Below are 20,476 nucleotides of genomic sequence, written 5' to 3' on the forward strand. Positions count from 1 at the left end.
CTCCACAGGATTTTGTGAAAACAGTGGATGTGACACCCAATTTCTTGAACCATATTGTCACAGAGGATGAAAACTGATGTCTGTGGTATGACCCTGAAACGAAATGGCAAAGCATGGAATGGTGATCTGACATCATTGGGAAAAGGTCAGAGCTGAAAAGTTACGCATCAAAATGATGTTTCACCTTTTGCGATAGTCAAGGCATTATCCACAAGGCATTTCTACCTGAGGAAACGACGTTGAAGGCTGCACGGTATGTTGAAATTTTGACCTGTTTGATGTAATGTCTATGCAGGGTATGACCCCAGTACGCACAACGAGGTTTCTGGTTTTTTCTTCGCGACAACTCTCAACCGCACACAGCCAATATCGTCAAACGTTTCCTGACAAATAAAGGGTGGTGAAACTTGAACATCCACCATACTCGCCGGAACTCAAACCTCAAGACTACTACTTATTCCCTTGACTCAAACGCACTTTGACAGAAAAGAGATTTGACGATATTCCTGACATCCAATGAAATGTGATGTGGCTTTTGAACACCATCCCGAAGGAAGACTTCGCGCAAAGTTTCCAGGACATGTATCACGGAGCTCAGTGGTGCTTCGTTATGGGAGGTGACAGTTTCGAAGGACAGCAAGGTAACTGTAGTTCGCAGTTCATCTACATTAATGTTACAGTGTTATTCACAGGAATTTATTGTCAGAGGTTGTATATGGGTATTTGACTTGGTTTTGCTTGCATGTTGCCAGTATGTAGTAGGAAGGAGATCCTAAACATAGTGCAATCACATGCTTGTGTTTAATCTCAGTATTCAACCATTGGAATTAACCACGAGTCCTTTTTCATACATGAGCATGTGAAATCTCTCATTTCTGCATTTTGAGAGAAATAACTGTTTTGTAAGCCATGTACCAGAGACCAACGCTATAAAACAGGTATCTTTCATCTCATGCAAAAGTTATCACTTAGTTGTACTACCAAGAAAAAAGTTGGGATTTCGGTGAAAATTAGAAACTAGCTTCAAGTTGAACTTAATCCACCCTATATGCTTAAAAGGGTACATTCCTTACTATCTATAACAAGTTTTTGTGTGTACTACACTTAAGTGAAATATATATACCTTCTAAAGAATAAAATGAGCTTAAAAATTAGCTTCAAAGTAACATTAATAGTCTAACCAAAATTTCTTGGTAGTTGACACTCCCCACCTTGAAACTTTTCCTACAATCAGTGCTTTGAGTGTCATACATTCTGGTATTGCAATGCACCACAGCAAAACATAAGTTCACAGGCAATTTTCAGGGCATGCACCATATGTCATAACTATTGGGCACTGCTGGTAGTTCATTTAACTGCAACACTTTCTACTGATTTCAGCAGCCTGATTCCTGTTAAGCCTTAACAATATAGTGGACAGCCAGTGTGACAGCTTTGTATTAGGGGCCTAACAATTTTGAATGTAAGCATTCGTGACTACTTGGGCTGTTACATGCAACAGGGTGTATACGACCCAGGACAACTGGGAAATCTGGGAGAAACCTGGGAATTTTTTTGTCTGGTAGAAAACAGGGAAAAACCCAGGAATTTTTCGCAATTCTGGGAATTTTTCATTGTTATAGCATTCAGTTAAATTTTTGTAATTTTGACTGGTAAGAATTGATTTTCTAGCAAAGAATGTTACTGTATCCTGCTACTGGAGAATGACACTGCAGCAATAAAATATAAACGAGACAAAAAAATAAAAATAAAACTTGAGTGGCAAAGGAAATGCGCCATTTACAACAACAAAGCACCATGCATGCATAAGCGCCTGCAAACAGCAAAAATATGTCAAAAGCGTTAGGGTGAAGACTGTGCAATACTTTGTAACAATAAACTGCTTTCTATGAGCGTGACGTCACGAATGTTTACATTAGGTTCGTTTGACCAGTTGCCAGCGGGCTCGTGCACAGTTGATTCGCGTATGAACAGTACCCTCTCCCACTTCCCGCTACTTGAAGTGTGGGTGTTCGCTGTATAGGCAGTAGCAGCAAGCAGCCAGATGCTAACAAGAGAAATTTTTCTTGCATACCCTAGCTGCCAGATTCGCACATGTGCAGAGTTGACTGAGTTGTAGTGGGGAGGGGGTTAGTCTCCATGTGACCTGTGTTTGCGTTAAGTGATTTCACTGTTTCGTTTACAGCTCCCATGTCAAATGAAAACAAAACGGATGTCTGTGCCCGGGACTACTATCAAGTGAATTAAAGTAGTCACATAATTACAGAGGACAGAAATGTATTATTAGTTCCAGTTTTCTGATTTTATTTTATTTCTAAGTTATAAGCAGTCAAGCATTAATCGCCTTGCAGAACAATGAAGTTACTTTTGTCAGTTTGCTAAAGAAATTTGGCTTTATTAATCTTTCCGCTGAGGCAGTCCATTTATTTGAAACGAAGTGTTTCATTCCACAGTATTGGCTAGTTCCAACTGTTGTATGGCATTATGCCATAATAAAGAACCAAATATGAAATAGTGCAGTACTGATATTCCAAGAAAATTTACATCCTAAGAACCACACTGAAAAGCTTAATATCAGATGTGACCTACTTCATTGTGAATCTGGATAAAGCCGATGTGTACTTCAAGCCAAATTATGCATTTTAGTATGGTTTACAAAATTTCGATGCTCTTGGAGTATCCTCTGATGTCCTGTTTCTTTTATGGTGTAATGTAAGCTCTCTATGTGCTTTATACATATGAACATGAGAGCTTCCTACACCACTACAGCTGCACACGCACAATAATGCCTGTTTTCTGGCGCTCTCTGGCAAATGCTAAATGGAACCTATTTATAATAGTCTCGGAATAGTATTGTGAATGGTGGTTCAAAAAGTGTTATTCACAAAGTAAATTTCTTTTCACACAAGATGAACTATGTTACATGTGAGAAAGTGGGATGAATTTCTTAAATCACAGAGCATTTAAAACTGAGCACTGTGAGGACCAGCCATGTACAAGAATTTCAAGCCTAGAAGACCAGACATTTGTCATTATTTTAAATTTACTGTCCCATTCGTGTGGTGTATCTTAAAGTATAACACACGCAAAAAAGGATCAATATTACATGTGAAAACTTAGCTTCTCTTATCTTCTCTATATTATGTATATTAATGTAAACCAATAACTTCTCCTCTTTGTGTGATTGCACTATGTAACAGTGATCTTGCTATTGGCTGACTGTAACATGTGTCCTGTGCTCTGAATATCTGCTGTCCTCGGGTGGCGAGATCATGTGGCATGAGATATGACTGGCTTACAAAAGGACATCACAATCTCGAGTTCAAAGCTCTGGAAACTTACGTGCTGTGCTTGGTGCAATTCGAATTTATACTTTTGTAGTATGAAAATATGCAGCATATATGTTGCTGCACATCAAAGGTCTTTCCAAAACTTCTATCCTTTTTTTATCATCAAAAGTCTTTCCAAAACTTCTCTCCCACATTTTTTTTCCGGGAAGTTTTACGCCAGTGTATAAAAATTAACCATTCAAAAGGATTTATAAGTTTCACAGTTCTGAGGGAAAAATCTACAGAAAACCTACTGTCACTTAGTATGGAAAAGTGTATTTTCGCCCAGGAAAAAGTATATTTTTTAAACGGAATATCCGGGAATATTTTTTCCTTGTCCGCATATACACGCTGTACAAACATAGTGTGGCTGCGGGGTGGGGACACAAGTGTGCACGTGCGCACACAATGGAAGCACCAGCTGTGAAATGGGGGAGGGTCAGTTTTGACAGTGAGCAGTGCCAGATAACAGCAGTAGTTGAGTCAGCATTGTGTAACACTGACAATTTTTTTTGCATTTCAGTCCGCAGTATGAGGAATTGTAGCTTGTCACTTGGAAAGATTGGCTCTCAAAAAATGTTCAGTGTTTCTTAAGAAATTGAATATGTTCAGGAATTAAAGTTACCAAGACTCTCTACTTACCTTATAGTGATAAAGAATACAAAAATGGAAAATGTGGATGACCTGAGCACGTAGCAGAGGTTTTTAAACTTAAAAGGAAGCTCTCTGAAGAGGGAGTGAGCCTGCTGTTTGGGTGAGCTACAAAGTTGTGCTACTTTCAGTAAAGTGCTGTGTCATACTTGGTAGTTGCAACTGTCTACTGTACTCCACAAACCACCCTAAGATGCATGGCAGAGGTTATGTCCCACTGTACCAGTTATTAGGGTTTTTTTCCTGTTCCATTCATGTATGGCGCACAGGGAGAATGATTGTTTGAATGCCTCTGTGCATGAAGTAATTCTAATCTTACCGCCAATATCTCCATGTGAGTGATATGTAGGGGATTTGCAGTATATTCCTAGCGTAATCATTTAAAACCGTTTCTTGAAACTTGGTTATAGACTTTCTTTGGCTAGTTTACCTTCATCTTCAAGAGTATTCCAGTTCAGTTCCTTCAGTATTTCTGTGACACTCTCCCAAGGATCAGTCAAACACGTGAATATTTGTGCTGCCCTTTTCTGTACATGTTCAGTATCCCCTGTTGGTCCTGTTTGGCATGATCCCATTCACTTGAGCAATGTTCTAGAACTGGTCGCACAAGTGATTTATAAGCGATCTCCTTGCACTGGTTGCACTTTCCGAGTATTGTACCAATAAACTGAAGTCTACCTCCTGCTTTACCCATGACTGCCAATGTGATCATTCCACTTCATATCCCTAAAAAGTGTTACAAGCAGGTAATCATTTGAGTTTGCCGATTCCAACAGTGACTCATTGATATTACAGTTGTAGGCTAACAATTTTTTCGTTTTGTGAAGTGCACAATTTTACATTTCTGAACATTTAAAGCACGTTGTGAATCTTTGCACCACTTCGAAATCTTACCAAGACCTGTCTGAATATTTATGCAGCTTTCTTCAAATAATACTTCATTAGAGGTAGCTGCATCATCTGAAAAAGTTTGAGGTTACTATTAGTATTGTCCGCAAGGTTGTAAATATACAACATGAACAGCAAGGGTCACAATACAATTCCCTGGGGCACACCCAAAGTTACTTCATCTGATACTCTGTCCATCCAAGATAACATGTTGCATCATCCCTACCAAAAAGTCCTCAATTCAGTCACAAATTTCACGTAATAACCCATGTGATTGTACTTCTGATAGTAAGCATAGGTGTGGCACAGTCAAATGCTTTTCAGAAATCAAAAAATACTGCATCTACCTGGTTGCCTTGGTCCAAAGCTTTCAGCACATTATGTCCATGTAGAGCAGTTTGGTGTGATGCTGCTACCAAACATTATATTCAGTACGTCCCACATAGGTTATGGCACACAACACAGGCTTACAGCTAGATGTGACATTCTTAGCAGTGCGAAAGAAGTTGTAGATGATGTAGGTTTATTACAGAATTTATTAGTTTATGTGTTTACGGATGAAGCACGAGTCACGTTGGGAAATAATCGGGATTCATAGTGCAACTGAAATGCAAAAGCTTCCAGTATCCAGTTAATGCTTATCTGTAGCTTGAAGTAATTGATTTGAAGTTTGATAGGGAATATAGAGATATTGGGTCATTTCACGTCAAATTACAAAAGTTTCAAACAATTTAATGCTTGAACATTCGCCCATGTCCACATTGAACATTGGTAAAGTTTAACATTTGTTACAACAATACTGGCCGAGATATAGTCACTGTGGTTGCTTTGAACTGTTATATTTCGGGCAATATTTTGTTGGAGGAAATGAAATTTGGCCATCTTGTACAACTTTGTGCATTTTCTGAAGAATAATAAGGAAATGAGTTGTACGAGCTATATTCAGCCAGAAAATTTTAGACAAAGTTGCCTGAAAAAATTAGCACTCAAAAACATTTCATAGTTTGGCTTCTTGCTTCCTGTGGATTAAATGCATTATGAACATGAAAGTTGGGACGTAGTAATCTAATGACTCAAAGTTGTGAGATATAAAGTTTCATTTATGTACCACTTTCTAATACTGAATGAATGAAGTGTAAAATTGCAATAAAAAGGGTATTTTCAACCTGATTTTGCAAAAATTGTGTTCTGTAAAATTATCCAAACTGGGCTGATTAGAAAGATTCTGGTTTTAGCCAGTAAACAAAGTGTATTGGGGCTAGCAATGCTAGACGATTTAAATGCTACATGATTTAAGTCAGTCAGGCGCAAACATTTTGGAACGAAAGAAATGTAGACTTCAGATTCTTATGTCATGTTTATGGTTTTGAAACTAATAGAAAATGGCATTTGTAAAAAGTGTCTAATATACCCTATTTTCACTTTCCCAAAAAATCATATTTTGTAGATTATTGCAAAATAGTAGGTGAACGAAATTTTGTATTCCAGTCCTTGTGCTACCAACATAATGCATATTAAGTTTCATGTTCAGCAAGCATTTATTGTATGACATATAAGAATCTGAAGTTAACGTTTCTTTCATGATGTGATCATTGCGCCTCACTTGATTCAAATTGTCTAGCATTGTCAGCCCGCATTGGATAATGAAGGGGAAAAAAAAATTAACAGTTAAAACCATGGTCTTGCTAATGACCCCAGTTTGGAAAATTTTGTAGAATATAATTCAGGCTGAAAATACCACAGTTTCTTATTTACAAAATCTTCAATTTTATACATCATTCATTCAGTATTGGAAAAAATGGAACTTTGTATCTGAGAACTGTGTCGTTAGGTTACCACATGCCAACTTTCATGTTAGTCATGTGTTCAGTCCCCAAATTATAAGAAGCCAAACTATGAAATTTTTTCGGGCCATTGTGTCTAAAATTTTCTGACTAAATGTGGCTCATAAAATTCTTTTGATTATATTTCTTAAGGGAATGCATGGAATTGTACAAGATAGCCAAATTTCATTTCTTTCAACGAAATATTGCCTGAGACATAACAGCTCAATGTAACTGTAAATTCACATTCACTCTCTGGAATTTCATGCATGGAGTCAAACAAGTAACTGTATCTAAACAAGTATTGCCTTGGCAGACATTAAACTTTACCAGCATTCACTGGGAAGTAGTCAAATGTTCACATAAAATTTCATCGAAATCCGTGATGGTTGAGCAGGAGGCCTGGATGAGTTGATGTGGAATGACCCTATTCTAGATTTTTCAAAGAATTTTCGTCAGGATGGATTTTCTTGTTTCCAAAATCTGTAAACGGTTCCCCACCGTATCCCCTGAAGTGATGAAAGGGATACGGTATTCACTGCTTGCAGGCATGTGCTCACTTTGTACTCATGGAATGTGTTTTATGTAAAGCCCTCCTGTAATACCATCTGACAAATGTCAAAAGATAAATAATTTCAGTGAAGGTATAGCAGTGGTCATTAGTACTTTGCTACACTGAAATAAATACTATGTTGATAGACATCATGCACAACAACATGTATATTGCTACTATGGTTGTCGTCATTATTGTTGTTGTTGTTGTTGTTTGTGGCAGCAGCAGCAGCCATACTTGTAATAAAAGTACTGCCAGTATTAACTTTATTAGTTCATAGTTAGTATTATTTACTCATGTTGCCAATGAAGGCATTTGTATTCTTCTAATATATATTATTAAAATTATTTTGTAGATAAATAACATGTAAAAAAAAGGTACTGTACTTGTGAAACCATGGTCTGATGGTGCTAATCAGATTGGTTGAAGTAAGTAAATGAATAAATGACCGTATCACGAGGACAAAATAAACAATGAAGAAATACTTGAAGAGAAACATAAGAGCTGTGTTCTGAATTGGGCTGTGTATGTTTTAACAGGATAGTGCAAATAACCTTCGATTTGTCACAGTAAATTAAGAAAATATTTACTTCAATTTCATTATAGTGACATAGCTTTATAATACATCACGAGTACAGCATTTAATATTTTACTACCTTATGTTGATGAACACTGCTGATCACAGAAATGACATACAAGTAAACTGGTTTTTCTTTTTCCTTCTGGGTATTCAAAGGACTTACACTTGCAGTTCATTCTTCCTTTGATGGTCCAATCTTCTGTTCTTTCCCTTGCTTCTTTCACATTCTTTCCTTGAAACCACTGGATGGTGCCTGTCTTCTGCTTTCTATCTTCGTATCCAAGCTTGCTTTCTTTCTTTTCCTTTCTCTCCTACACTCCATTGCCCCTAAGGCCTCTAATTAAATTTTCTAGAAATAATATAAACTGGTTCCCACTTCAACCGTTTTGGATCTTATTGGTACTATATGGAATTCAAATTTTGATTCTGCACGTATAAGAACCAGCATATATAGATGCATTTTGGGTAATATGGACAGTGTAAAGGTAAATATATGTAATATGTCAAAGCAAAATGTGTGCTTGTATCACTGTGCTGTGCTGTACTGTGTTTTGATGTGGTATGTTTTGGTGTGATATGAGGGAGATGAAGCTTTTCTGCTACTAACTACAAGTAAAAGAAAAGGTAGTAACAGACAGGAAAAATTCCCTTCACAGGGAAGGAATATGGATATGTATTGAACAAAGAGGTCTTTATTACACCAGACAATGATCTATTCACAAAAATTATGCATTTTGTTCTTTGCTTCTCATTATGTTGCACATCCACAGCTCTTACTGTTCAGAGAACACATTGTTTGACATTATGTTCTTTTTAGTACATGCAAGTCATTTGTGCAAACTATATTGTTTCCTGTAGAATCAAAACTGGTTGAGAGGCTGAGTGGGCTCCAGTGACCTCTGTGTGGCGCAGTTTTATTTTTCCTATTCATCCACCATAACTTACATTATTGTACATTTAGAGCCAACTTCCATTCATATCACATATTAGAAATTTTGTCTGTCAACTTGTCTCCTCCTAGTCACCCAACTTTGACACCTTGCCATACACCACACCATGATCAGCAAAGAACTGCAGACCCTGTCCGACAAATCATTTATGTATATAAAGACTACCGTATTTACTCGAATCTACGCCGCACTCGAATGTAAGCCGCACCTGAAAAATGAGACTCGAAATCAAGGGAAAAAAATTTCCTGAATCTAAGCCGCACCTGAAATTTGAGACTCGAAATTCAAGGGAAGAGAAAAGTTTTAGGCCGCACCTCCAAATCGAAACAAAGCTGATTCATCGTAATATGACACACAATTCAGGTCGAAAGAATGACTATACAGCTACAGTAGTTTGGTTCGAGTCGTAAGCTTAGCAGTTAAGCTTTACCAGGTAGCCATTGCTATGCGTCAGGCACTCCGTCCGTATTTATACGGGTACCCTTCCTTTTTCACATGCTTCGTTTGGTTTGAATCGATTGCTTATTTTTCTTTGATCTGATAAGTGCCGTTCTCTTTGTTATAGGTGTTAACGTCACTCTAGCTGAAAATGCATTATTGTACTGTGTCATGCATTGTTTGTCGCATTCTGATGATGTGTGTTTACGACCTGTCGCCACTCGCGGCATGGCTTGCTTTTGTGCGCCCTACCGCCGCTTACAATTAAAAAAAAAAGAGAGAATTGTCTCATTAGCGAAACAATGGCAAGAGACTGCTATTTGTTGTTACTTACACTGCTGCTTTCTTTGATAATGATCAACAAGAACCAAATAATAGACTGCGTATGGTAGAAGATGTTCTGAACGAGAGTTTAGCTAAAAAATTTTCTCTGTTTGAAAATCTTTGCAGACGCCTCTTTTGTACATTACATTCTGCACAGAAATTAGTCATCTTAGATTTAAAAATCTAGTCAATTGCCGTGCTTCATTTCTAACTGTATCACTATTAGGCATAAGAATAATACGAATATACATGACATTATATGTATATTCTTCCGCGTTTGCTGTTGTCTCACACTAGTTTCGTACTTTATTAGGCAGACAGGATTTAAATGAGATAGCAGCAAACACGAAAGAATACATGGCAAAATGTTTATATTCGTATTATTCTTATGGTGAAGAGAATACTGCATGTGATTCACAATTCATAACAGTTCCTATTAGCAACCATCTCTTCTCACAGGTGGGAAAAAATTCAGAACGCAGAGTTGGCCATATTGACAAACACCCCTAACAGTCTTGCCAGTCGGATTTTCGTAGTATACTGATATGCTGCTACATTCGGAGATGAACAATACGGAATTTGTATTTAGTTTGTTGGATAATGTATGAAAATGCAGTGGTCGAAACTTGGAGCGGAGAAAAAAAGCTCGTCTTCCACCTTTTTTTTTATTTTTTTTTTTTTACTGACGCAGAGGTTTTGCCGCCAGTATTTATCTTTATGCCTGCAAAGTGCAAAGAATGTCCGTGTAGCGCTACATATTTTTGTCGGCAGAAGTTAGTTGTGGCAGCACCTACCAACATTTTTCAGAACTTCCGCTTACTTTGCACTCGATTCTAAGCCGCAGGCGGTTTTTTGGATTACAAAAACCGGAAAAAAAGTGCGGCTTAGATTCGAGTAAATACGGTAATAGCATTCCTATCACACTTCCATGGTGCACTTGTGACAATAACCTTGTCTGTGATAAACGCTCGCCACTGATGACGACGTACTGGGTTCTATAACTTAAGAAGTGTTCAGCTATTCGCATATCTGTGAATCTACTTGATATGCTCATACCTTCCAAGCACCATGTCAAACGCATTCTGGAAATCTAGAAATATGGAGTCTTCCTGTTGCCCTTCATCCGTAATTTGCAATATATCATGTGAGAAAACGGCAAGTTTAGTTTCGCATGAGCAATGCTTTGTAAAACCATGCTGATTCGTGAACATAAGCTTCTCATTTGCAAGAAAATTTGTCATATTCAAACTGAAAATATGTTTAAGGATACTGCACCAAACTGATGTTAGGGATATTGGTCTGTAATTTTGCGAGTCTGGTCTTCTGCCCTTCTTGTAGACAGGAGTCACCTGCACTTTTTTACAGTTGCATGGGATTTAGTGCTGGGCGAAAGATTCATGATAAATGCCACTAAATAAGGGACCAATGCCATGGAGTACTCTTTGAAAATCGAAATTGGGGTTTTGTCTGGACCTGCTGACTTACTTGTTTCCAACTCATTAAGTTGTTTCTCTACACCAGTGATGCTTATTACTATGTCATCCATACAGGAGTCTGTTCAGTGGTCAGATAGTGGTATGCTTATGTGATTCTCCTGTGTGAATGATTTCTTAAATGTGAAGTTTAAAACTTTGGCTTCTGTTTTATCATCTTCAGCTAGTACATAGATTTTACAGAGGACCAGATCAGTGCTTCAAATATCTCTCAAATTCATCCTATCCCTGTGACATGATATTTTGCATTTTTGTTTCCCCAAGCAGTAGCTACATTTACTCTGAAGGTGATACGATATAAAAATGTTAATTACAGAACCTAATTAATAGTACTCTGTTGGAGCAGTCTTTCATTATTTATAAAATTAACAAACATAGTGTTATTCCTACTTTGTGCAGTTGCAGCATTTTGCTCTGTGTTGAACTACTGCCTTTCATGTTAAGTTACACGTGCATGAAGTATAATCCTCATTAGGGATGGTCTCCTCTATATGGTGAGCAGCTGTCTATCCTTATCATAATGTTATTGTTATTCCATCTTGGAATTTCCGCTGAAGAGTTTATCATACAACTGCAGGCTGGTACAGAATTTGTATGAAGGTTGCTCACATAATACAGTAGACTTTCGGTTGTCTGTTATCACTGCTCAGCAAAACAAAATGGTATAGAAGGATTAGAGCCCATAGGTTTACTGATCATAGTGCCTTTATCTTAATAAATTGTGATCATAGTGCCAGTTATTAAAAAATAGTTCAATTATCTAAACAGTTTCAAGGAGTCCAGTTAAATGAATGGTAGTTTGTAAATATACGTGTAATCAAATTCATGGAGACTGACTTCATGCAATATTACTCATTGAAGATTGACCGTCACTGGCATTGGAATATTTTTTTTATAAAATATCAAAATACAGAGCAATTACATACTATATGACACCCCCCATAGCCGAACAGTTAGTGTCGCTGCCTTCAGTGCAAAAGGACACGGGTTCGACTCATTGGATTTTTTCTGAGGTAGGGAGGTCTGGTATGGGGTGCACTCAGCCCTTGTGATGCCAAATTAGGAGCTGATCTACTGGCAATAATGGCTTGTCGCACCATCATAGATCGCTCCCTGTACTGTCTTGTAGGTTCAGTTGACCAGTTGTAAGGCCTAATCTGTGATTGCTGTTCACTTTACTGGTACATATGCAATAAATAACATAGATGGCATGAATAATAAATAACACTTACTCATATCTGCTGATAAAGTTATTTCTTTTAACTGTAAACCATGTATTCTTCCGCATTAATACTAGGTTCTATTTTGATGAGCATATTTTTAGGAGTGCACTTTTTTCTAGCAAAATTTTTTCTGTCCAAGATTTCTATAGAAATCCAAATTTCAGATTCATGAAATTTCTATCAACTAACATGTTTATCTAGCAAAAGTATGGACTTTTGAATACAGAAAAAGTAGGGCTACAGCATAGCTGGATTTTTAATGTGGTTATACAATAGCAGCTTTGAATAATAATATGTCTTACATTTAGAACAAGACAAGATGTTCTTTAAATAATGGGAAATGTGGCTCTCAAACAAATAGTTACTAGCAAGAAGAGATTCTAAGGTGCACCTGAGTTATCCAGATTTTAAATTTCAATTATTCCCTTCAATAAAAAGTTTCTCTATGAAATACTTATGCCAAAAGGCATAGGAATAACATGTAGAAAAGATAGGTTGCTACTCAGCACAACGAAGAGGTATTGAGTCGCAGGCCGGAGCAATGCCGAAGAGTGCTAAAATAATTAAGCTTTGACGCAAGCTCCTTCTTCAGAAACAGGAAGGGGAAGGGAAAAAATAACCAGTGTCTCTCCTATGTGATGAGAAGCAATATAAACCATTGTCATGAAAAAGTACAGACTGAACAATGAAGGTTATAAAACACTGTTTATAACAACATTATGGTATTTTATGTAGACTGCACACAAATAATTTAAATGGAAGAGAGTGAAAAAATGAGTATTGGTGTTACAGGATGTCTTTAAATATGCAGAATATGGACTTATTTCACCTTGCTATGTTTCAAATCCACAAATTCCATTTAATTATGCCCATTTAGGACTGAGAATTCGACAATTTTAAAAGTAATTATTTATTATAAATGGCATTTGATATATTGCATTTCAACTAGGTTGTTGTACCTTTATAAGTTCCTATCTCATTTATCTAATATCACCTTTATCTTTTTTTCTCTTTGCAGCTCGTCAGTGTGAACATCTCATGAGTGAATACCACATCTATCTCCTGAAAAGTGGACGTATTAATATGTGTGGTGTCACTACACATAACATAGATTATATTGCCAAAGCAATCCATGATACAATCCTACTGTTGCCTGAAAGCAAAATATGATAAATTTATTCAGTATTAATATGTGACATACTTTGGTTGTCTGCAGCCAACCAGATTTGTTGAGGATTTGTGGGTTTTGTAGTCTTGGCGAATGCGTGCAGTTGTACTGGATAGTTTTAACTTCTGCAGTGGCAACAGTTTTGAGTAGCCATTGCAGTACGTAGACAGCTGAGTTTCTTAAAAAAAGTATATATAAAGTCTTACGCTGATCTTAGGGCCCAATTTTATACTTCATGTGCGCGCGCGCGTGCTTGTGTGTGTGTGTGTGTGCGTGTGTGTGTGTGTGTGTGTGTGTGTGTTTTGGAAGGAAAAAGGAAATATTGTGTAAGTACACTAAGCATTGTGGAATGTGGTTTTATGAACATTGTTTGCTCTCAGGGAAAATACATTTAATTATTTTACTGTGTCAAATTTATTCTTTAATCGAGTTTATGAAATAGAAACAATGTTTAATTAGAATAATGTGGTAGATGGAATTGCACTCTAAAAAGGGGGAATTTTGGTTGTTGAAAAAGTAAATATTTTTATACTTTGAATGTAGTTCAACATTATATAGATTTATGAAATAATTGAGAAAATTGGTATTATGAGTTTGTGGCTGACAAAAAAATGACATTATGCAGAAACATATTGAGACGGGTATAGAAATCAGTGTTATGTGATTTTTTTGCATTTTATAATATAGAAGCTTGCTGCTATATAGAACATTACCAGTTTATTGCAGTTCTGAAATATTTATTTGTGCTGTATTACATATATTTTCATTTGGAACGTTTTAGTGGTATTCTGCAGCAGTCATTATGATATGTTTGCATTATGCCTTTAAAGTTATTTAGCACATTCAATTTTTGTTAAAGTCACACTGATGAATTTAATTATTAATTTGAGATAAGCTACGTATAAGCCTAATATTGCAATATTTGCAAAATATTGAAAAAATAACCTTGTTCACTGTGAAAATATAAGTGATAACAGCAATTAATTTTAAGATTGTAACTGAGGACTCTGCATTTGATCATAACTGCAATTTTTATGCTTTTTGTTACATGGTCTCAAATTTTATTTTGACTTTGTGCATTTTTTTATCATTACACCATTTTTACTGCCAGCCTGTTACGGTATTTTGTACCATTTTACTATGAAGTAAGTTTTCCCATTTCACAATTAAATGTTTCTTCTGTATAATACTATAGAAAACCTTCAAACCACCTAATAGTGTTGTTCAAATTATTGAATGACAGCAAGACTGTAAATAGTTAACCTCAGTGACAGTTGTTATTTCCAGAACGCCCCTTGCATGTTAAAACATTAATTTCATTAGATAACTTTCATTTTTCCTAGAGAACATCTTTTAGCCATGCCCTTGCAGAAAAACTTGTATTTACAGTAAACAAAAAATAACTCCATAGCCTCTCTTAGAGAACAACGGTCATTAACTAATATTACTTGCACAAGACCTGAGACAGCCACTAATCATTCATTGCATTATCATGTTATATGCATGATGATGATTTGGCTAGGGCCTCCCATCGAATAGACACCACTTCGGCAACTTGCATGTCAAATATTAGGTATACGAAACTGTAAAATCAGATACATAATTATATTTTCCCCAGAGTCATATTCCACTCTTACCCCCAAGGATATTTCAAAGCTTTCACTGATGTTGGAATCAAGAATTTTGCTATGTACCTCACTTCTCCTAACAATGCTTGCAGAGATATTTGGAGATCTATTTTCATATAATTTGGTTTTACCAGAGTTGATAAAAAATGAATTTATTTTGCATTTAGTTCAAGGCTCCCAGACCTGCTACCCATCTTTCGGTATTATTCACATAAAATCATACTCCATGGTGTTAGTTGAATGTGTTGACTTTAAATGGCTGTAAGCTGAACATTGTTAATAAGATAGGAAAACAAAATGTATCAAGTAACATCAATACAACTGTTGTCATATTATTGTCCTTTGGTTGCATATGAAGTTGTTTGGCATGAGATAGTAAGATACACTTACTTTGTAAGATCGTAAGCTATTGCTATAGCCAACAGCTAACGTTTAACAGCCATTTGAAGAGTATTACTTTTGAGATTTAATATGCATCCACTCATGCCTGCTACTAGATTTTAGGGTATGGGAAATGTACATGGGTTCAAAAGAGGTTCAGTACATTTTGGCATATCGTTAAACCACTGTAATTGTATGACAAGGCAGCTATGTCATATAATTTCAAATATTTGTTCCTTTGTTCAAGTTGTGGTACTGTTGCCTTTAACACGACTAGTGAAGTCTTTCAGTAATATTTGAATGAAAACTAATTTATCCAACTGTTTTTCCCTGTATTGGAATCATGTGTTACCTATGAGAGTGATTTATTTATGTAGTTCCTGGTATAACAAATTTAGGGAAGTACAAAGTGTGATATTGCAGTTAGCAAAATATAAACAACAATTAAAATTATAAAAAAAAATATTTATTCAGTGTTGATTTTTGTTGAGTTGTCTTTTGTTCAATAGCATGTTGACAGTAAAAAATAAAGTTGTAAAATTTATCTTGTTTTGTAATATTTTATGACCATATGTGACCTGACTATGTATTATTTACAAGGAAGTCATTTTTGTGATGTATGAGTAAGCACTTATACCTTTACAATTAAATGCCTCAGTTAAAAAGTTTGTCTGGGTAAGTATTGTAAATTTTAGTACTAGTTTCACTCATGTCAGATCCCCTAAACGAAAAGTTTCAGCTTCATATGGCAGTTAGACAGGGTACTGATAAAGAAGTGATTGCTAGAAATAACTGGGAAAGTATGTTATCTGATGATTTAAAAACTGCTTTCAATTCAGATAGAACATATCAAAGGAGCCTTGAGTTTATGTCCAGCTTTGGTTTGGTCCTTAATATAACAATACCAATGTGAGTAGGAAGCGTAGTGCAAGAACATTTGTTAGTTGATATCTAAATAAAACTGTTCTCCTCTAAACAGACGTGGACCCCCATAATAAATTGTCTATGATGGTTAAACAGCAGCAGTTAGTTATCAATTTGGTTTAGCTAAGAGAGGAAAAATACTGGTTCAGCCTCACTATTCAGGAATAATTTACAGGCCAGGCAGCTGGAAACAGTTTATTAACCTATTACTGCCCAAAATTTTATTGGATCATTTTTTGCAAACTTTTATACATAAATACGTTACATTGAGTGATTAACTGAATAAACAGTTGTTTCGAAAATTTTCAGTTTATTAGAGCAAAAATACAGACCGTCCCATTTTTGGGACATGGGCCAAATGTGCTATCCAAATTCACAACCTTATTCTCCATGCATAATATTGTAAGAAACAACACAAACCATAAATAAAGAATGTTTTAATATTATTGAATGTCTATTCAGTATGAAATGAAGCAAAACACTTGTGTACACAAAAATTGCACCTATCACAAATTTTTGTTGTTTTTTTTCTTGCAGTAAGCACATCTCTTCTGTGTTTTACTTGGCACAATGAAATGATTTCCTGGATCTACTCGTACATCTGTGCTCACCCATCCTCCCATCAATTTGCTTCCTTGTGGTCCTCTGTGTAAGGTACTGATCCTGTTTTCTTTGATGTCCGTCGGACGTCCAAAAGTGAGCTTCTCATTAGAGTTAGCAATTTGGTATGTATGCCAGATATCTATCATCTGTATGAATAATGGCCACCACCATTTCTTTGACCTTATCCTCGTCCTACAAAGTGATTTCTGCTTGTCCAGTAGATCTACGCCAGCCATATGGGCATTGTATTCTTCAATGAGGTGAGGCATTGTAACAGATATTTCCTTTTTCTTTGCCTGTGAGTATCTTTTAGTAGAACTCAGAGGAGTAATGGTACTGTAATTTGTCACTACACATACTGGTTTGTTGTCAGTCCATTTCACAACCGAAACTTCGTTTTCTTTGTCAAACATGTGGTCATAGAATACTCGTTCCTTTTCTTTTGCCATTCTTTTCGAGTCAATCAAAGGACATGCATTAGTTCGGATCCCTCTTATTGTTCCTGTAGCTTTCATTTTACTCTTTCCGAGTGTGATCAGTGTGTCAACACTGGTGAAAAAAGTGTCAAAGAAAAGCTTATAATTCGGATACTCTGATTCGAGAATCATGCTGGTTAGTCCATTTATTACCCTTGCACCTAAAGGCTCCTGTTTGTCAGTCTTGCCTTAGTGTGGCAAAAAATTATAAAGAAAGCCATTTTATATCCAAATTTGATAGGCTTTCCCCTCAGAAACATTTTAGCTGAATGTTTGCCATAATAATGTACCATCATTTCGTCAATTGAGAGTTCTGAATGAAAAATGCCAAATTTACCAAATTCGTTTTTTAGCCTTTCAAAGTACAACCTCAGTTTGTACATCTTGTCGTTTCTGTCTGTTTTGGAGTTGTCATTGAGATGCATGAATCTCTTTATTTCCCGAAACCTATTTCTTGACATGGAGTTGAAGACTAAAGGAACACCAACTTCGGGAGCCTGTTCCCAGTACATATTCTCCTGGGGAAGCTATGATAACCAGTCAGAAGTAGTATGCCAATAAATGATTTTAGTTCTTCTTCGGTTAGCAGAAAATTTATTTTCATATGTTGGCAAGCGTAGATTTAGCTTTGTTCAATAATAGTATCCCTGTCTTATTTGCTAGACATTCCACAACTAATGTTCGTTGCTCTTCCCTGGTTCACTAGTGTTTGTGTACATTGGTTGACATTTATACCACTTACATTCATATTCTTTTTTTTTTTTTTTTTTTTGTTTTTTTTTTTTTTTTTTGCAGATAACATACCACTTTCTGCTCCATCTCCTAACGCTTACCTTCTTTTGGTTTCTGGAGGTGCATCTGTAGCATTAGCTTCATATCAGTTGGTTATGAGCTCTAAAGTACTGGCTACATCTTGTACAACAGACACAATCGTAAAATTCGAATAGAATATGATAAAAAGCAGATATGAAGAACGTCAAATGCAATTCTTCTCTGTATAATACGTGTATACAAGAATAGGGCACATCAACAATAAATGATAGTGTAACATGCCATTGTCCCATTATTGGGACGCATAAAATACATCGATATTGCATTTACTTGAAAAAACCTGAAGTATACTTAATCTTACACGGACATCCATATGATCATAACAAACACACCCAGACAACTAAATCACAGCTCATTTTCGTCCAGGAACTACCAGCAGACATACAGTGCTGCCAAGTTGAGAACAAAAAATCGGCTAGTTTATAATTTTCCTGACGTGAAGTACTTAGAAAAAAAGTTATTTATTTTACGTTTACAGGCATTATAGCAGTTAGTTGAACCTACAGGTGCAACAATAAAGGCTAAAAGCTCCACTGCTTATGTAGAAATAAGTAAAATATATGCGTCCCAAAAAGGGGGCAATGGCCAGTAAGGGGTTAAGGGAACAAAGTAGGTGAAAATTCAGTTCTTTCCTAAAAATATTCTTACAACACCAGGAATCCAGCTTTCCTTTAGATGGATGCCAAGACAAAGAGTGATAAACATTTGCAATAAGAGTGTCTTGTACCAGGAGGAGGGCTCTATTTAATGCAAAAGATTAACTTTAATGAAGACAGAAAGCAAAGTAGAAGTAATGTTGCAAATTAACTATCATCAGAAACCAAGACTCTATACACAAAAACAAATTGCAAATCAAAGCAAAGACTGTTTAGCATTATTAAACACGAAAAGAATAAACTGTGTAAGGCAACTGATACTAAACACACTGATTAATATAACTTCAAGACAAATGATGGTTGTTTAATTCATTGCTCACCAAATTCTATGAATTTGGTTTAACAGTAGCAGAAAGGAAAGGAACAAAGTATGGAACATCAAACACAGAACCATTAAATTTGCTGTGATAGGAATTACATACTTTGCCCCCCCCCCCCCCCAATTGTATAATTACTGATTCAAATTATTTAAATTCTATCTCTACTGATTTTCAGGACATATACTTTGTCCTTCGTAATAGCACAGTGAGCAAACAGGGTCGAAAGTTCAGAAATGTTGATCGATCAAAATAATTGTTACTTAACTGGTAAAATTATTCTACATTGTTTCTTGTGGTTCATATCTAGGGGGTCTTCTTTCTCACTTTCCTGTAGAATATTGACAAAATATTTGGACTGGCAGAAGTTCATGGGTTTGATCTTGTTCTATCAATTGAAATCATTTCACAAATTCGAGCAATATTGTTTAGAGATAATGGGCAACACTCACCCAACTTTCATCACATGTGGCCATACACAAATTCTCTAGACAAACAACTTCCCAGCAACTTACTTACGTTACAAAAGCATTGTCCATAGATTGCTAAATACAGAGATAACAACAAACTGGTCAAAAAAGATTATTAAATTTCTCTGGCCTACATACTCCTCGGACATTTACATTCATCAAAATAATCAAGACAATTTTTTTACAAGAAATATGTACAAAATATATGAGAACTGAAAAAGGGTACTGCAAAACACGTGACAAAAGTCTTGTATTGGAAATTACACTTGGTACATGAAACATAGTAATCAGACCAGTTTCATTACACAAGCCCATCAGTCAGAATGTGAGCATGAGATAGATAAGAGGCTGACGAAGTCATAAAGGGAACTGTTCTGTCTACACTTTTACAATTTGTTGTTGTTGTGGTCTTCAGTCCTGAGACGGGTTTGATGCAGGTCTCCACACTACTCTATCCTGTGCAAGCTTCTTCATCTCCCAGTACGTACTGCAGCCTACATCCCTCTGAATCTGCTTAGTGTATTCATCTCTTGGTCTCCCTCTACAATTTTTACCCTCCCCGCTGCCCTCCAATACTAAATTGGTGATCCCTTGATGCCTCAGAACATGTCCTACCAATTGATCCCTTCTTCTAGTCAAGTTGTGCCACAAACTCCTCTTCTCCCCAATCCTATTCAGTACCTCCTCATTAGTTATGTGATCTACCCATCTAATCTTCAGCATTCTTCTGTAGCACCACATTTCGAAAGCTTCTATCCTCTTCTTGTCCA

General features: G+C 36.2%; 1 protein-coding gene across 1 annotated transcript in view; it reads left to right on the forward strand.

Moving 5' to 3' along the window:
- Positions 1-15,973, forward strand: part of LOC126251389 (aspartate aminotransferase, cytoplasmic) — a 69,300-nt gene extending 53,327 nt beyond the window's left edge. The window contains exon 8 of the mRNA XM_049951783.1: positions 13,271-15,973. Coding sequence (XP_049807740.1) covers positions 13,271-13,422 — 152 coding nt within the window. The 3' untranslated portion in view covers positions 13,423-15,973. The remainder of the gene's footprint in view (positions 1-13,270) is intronic.
- Positions 15,974-20,476: the final 4,503 nt, after the last annotated feature.

Source organism: Schistocerca nitens, chromosome 4 (genome assembly GCF_023898315.1).
Source record: "Schistocerca nitens isolate TAMUIC-IGC-003100 chromosome 4, iqSchNite1.1, whole genome shotgun sequence".
NCBI lineage: Eukaryota > Metazoa > Arthropoda > Insecta > Orthoptera > Acrididae > Schistocerca > Schistocerca nitens.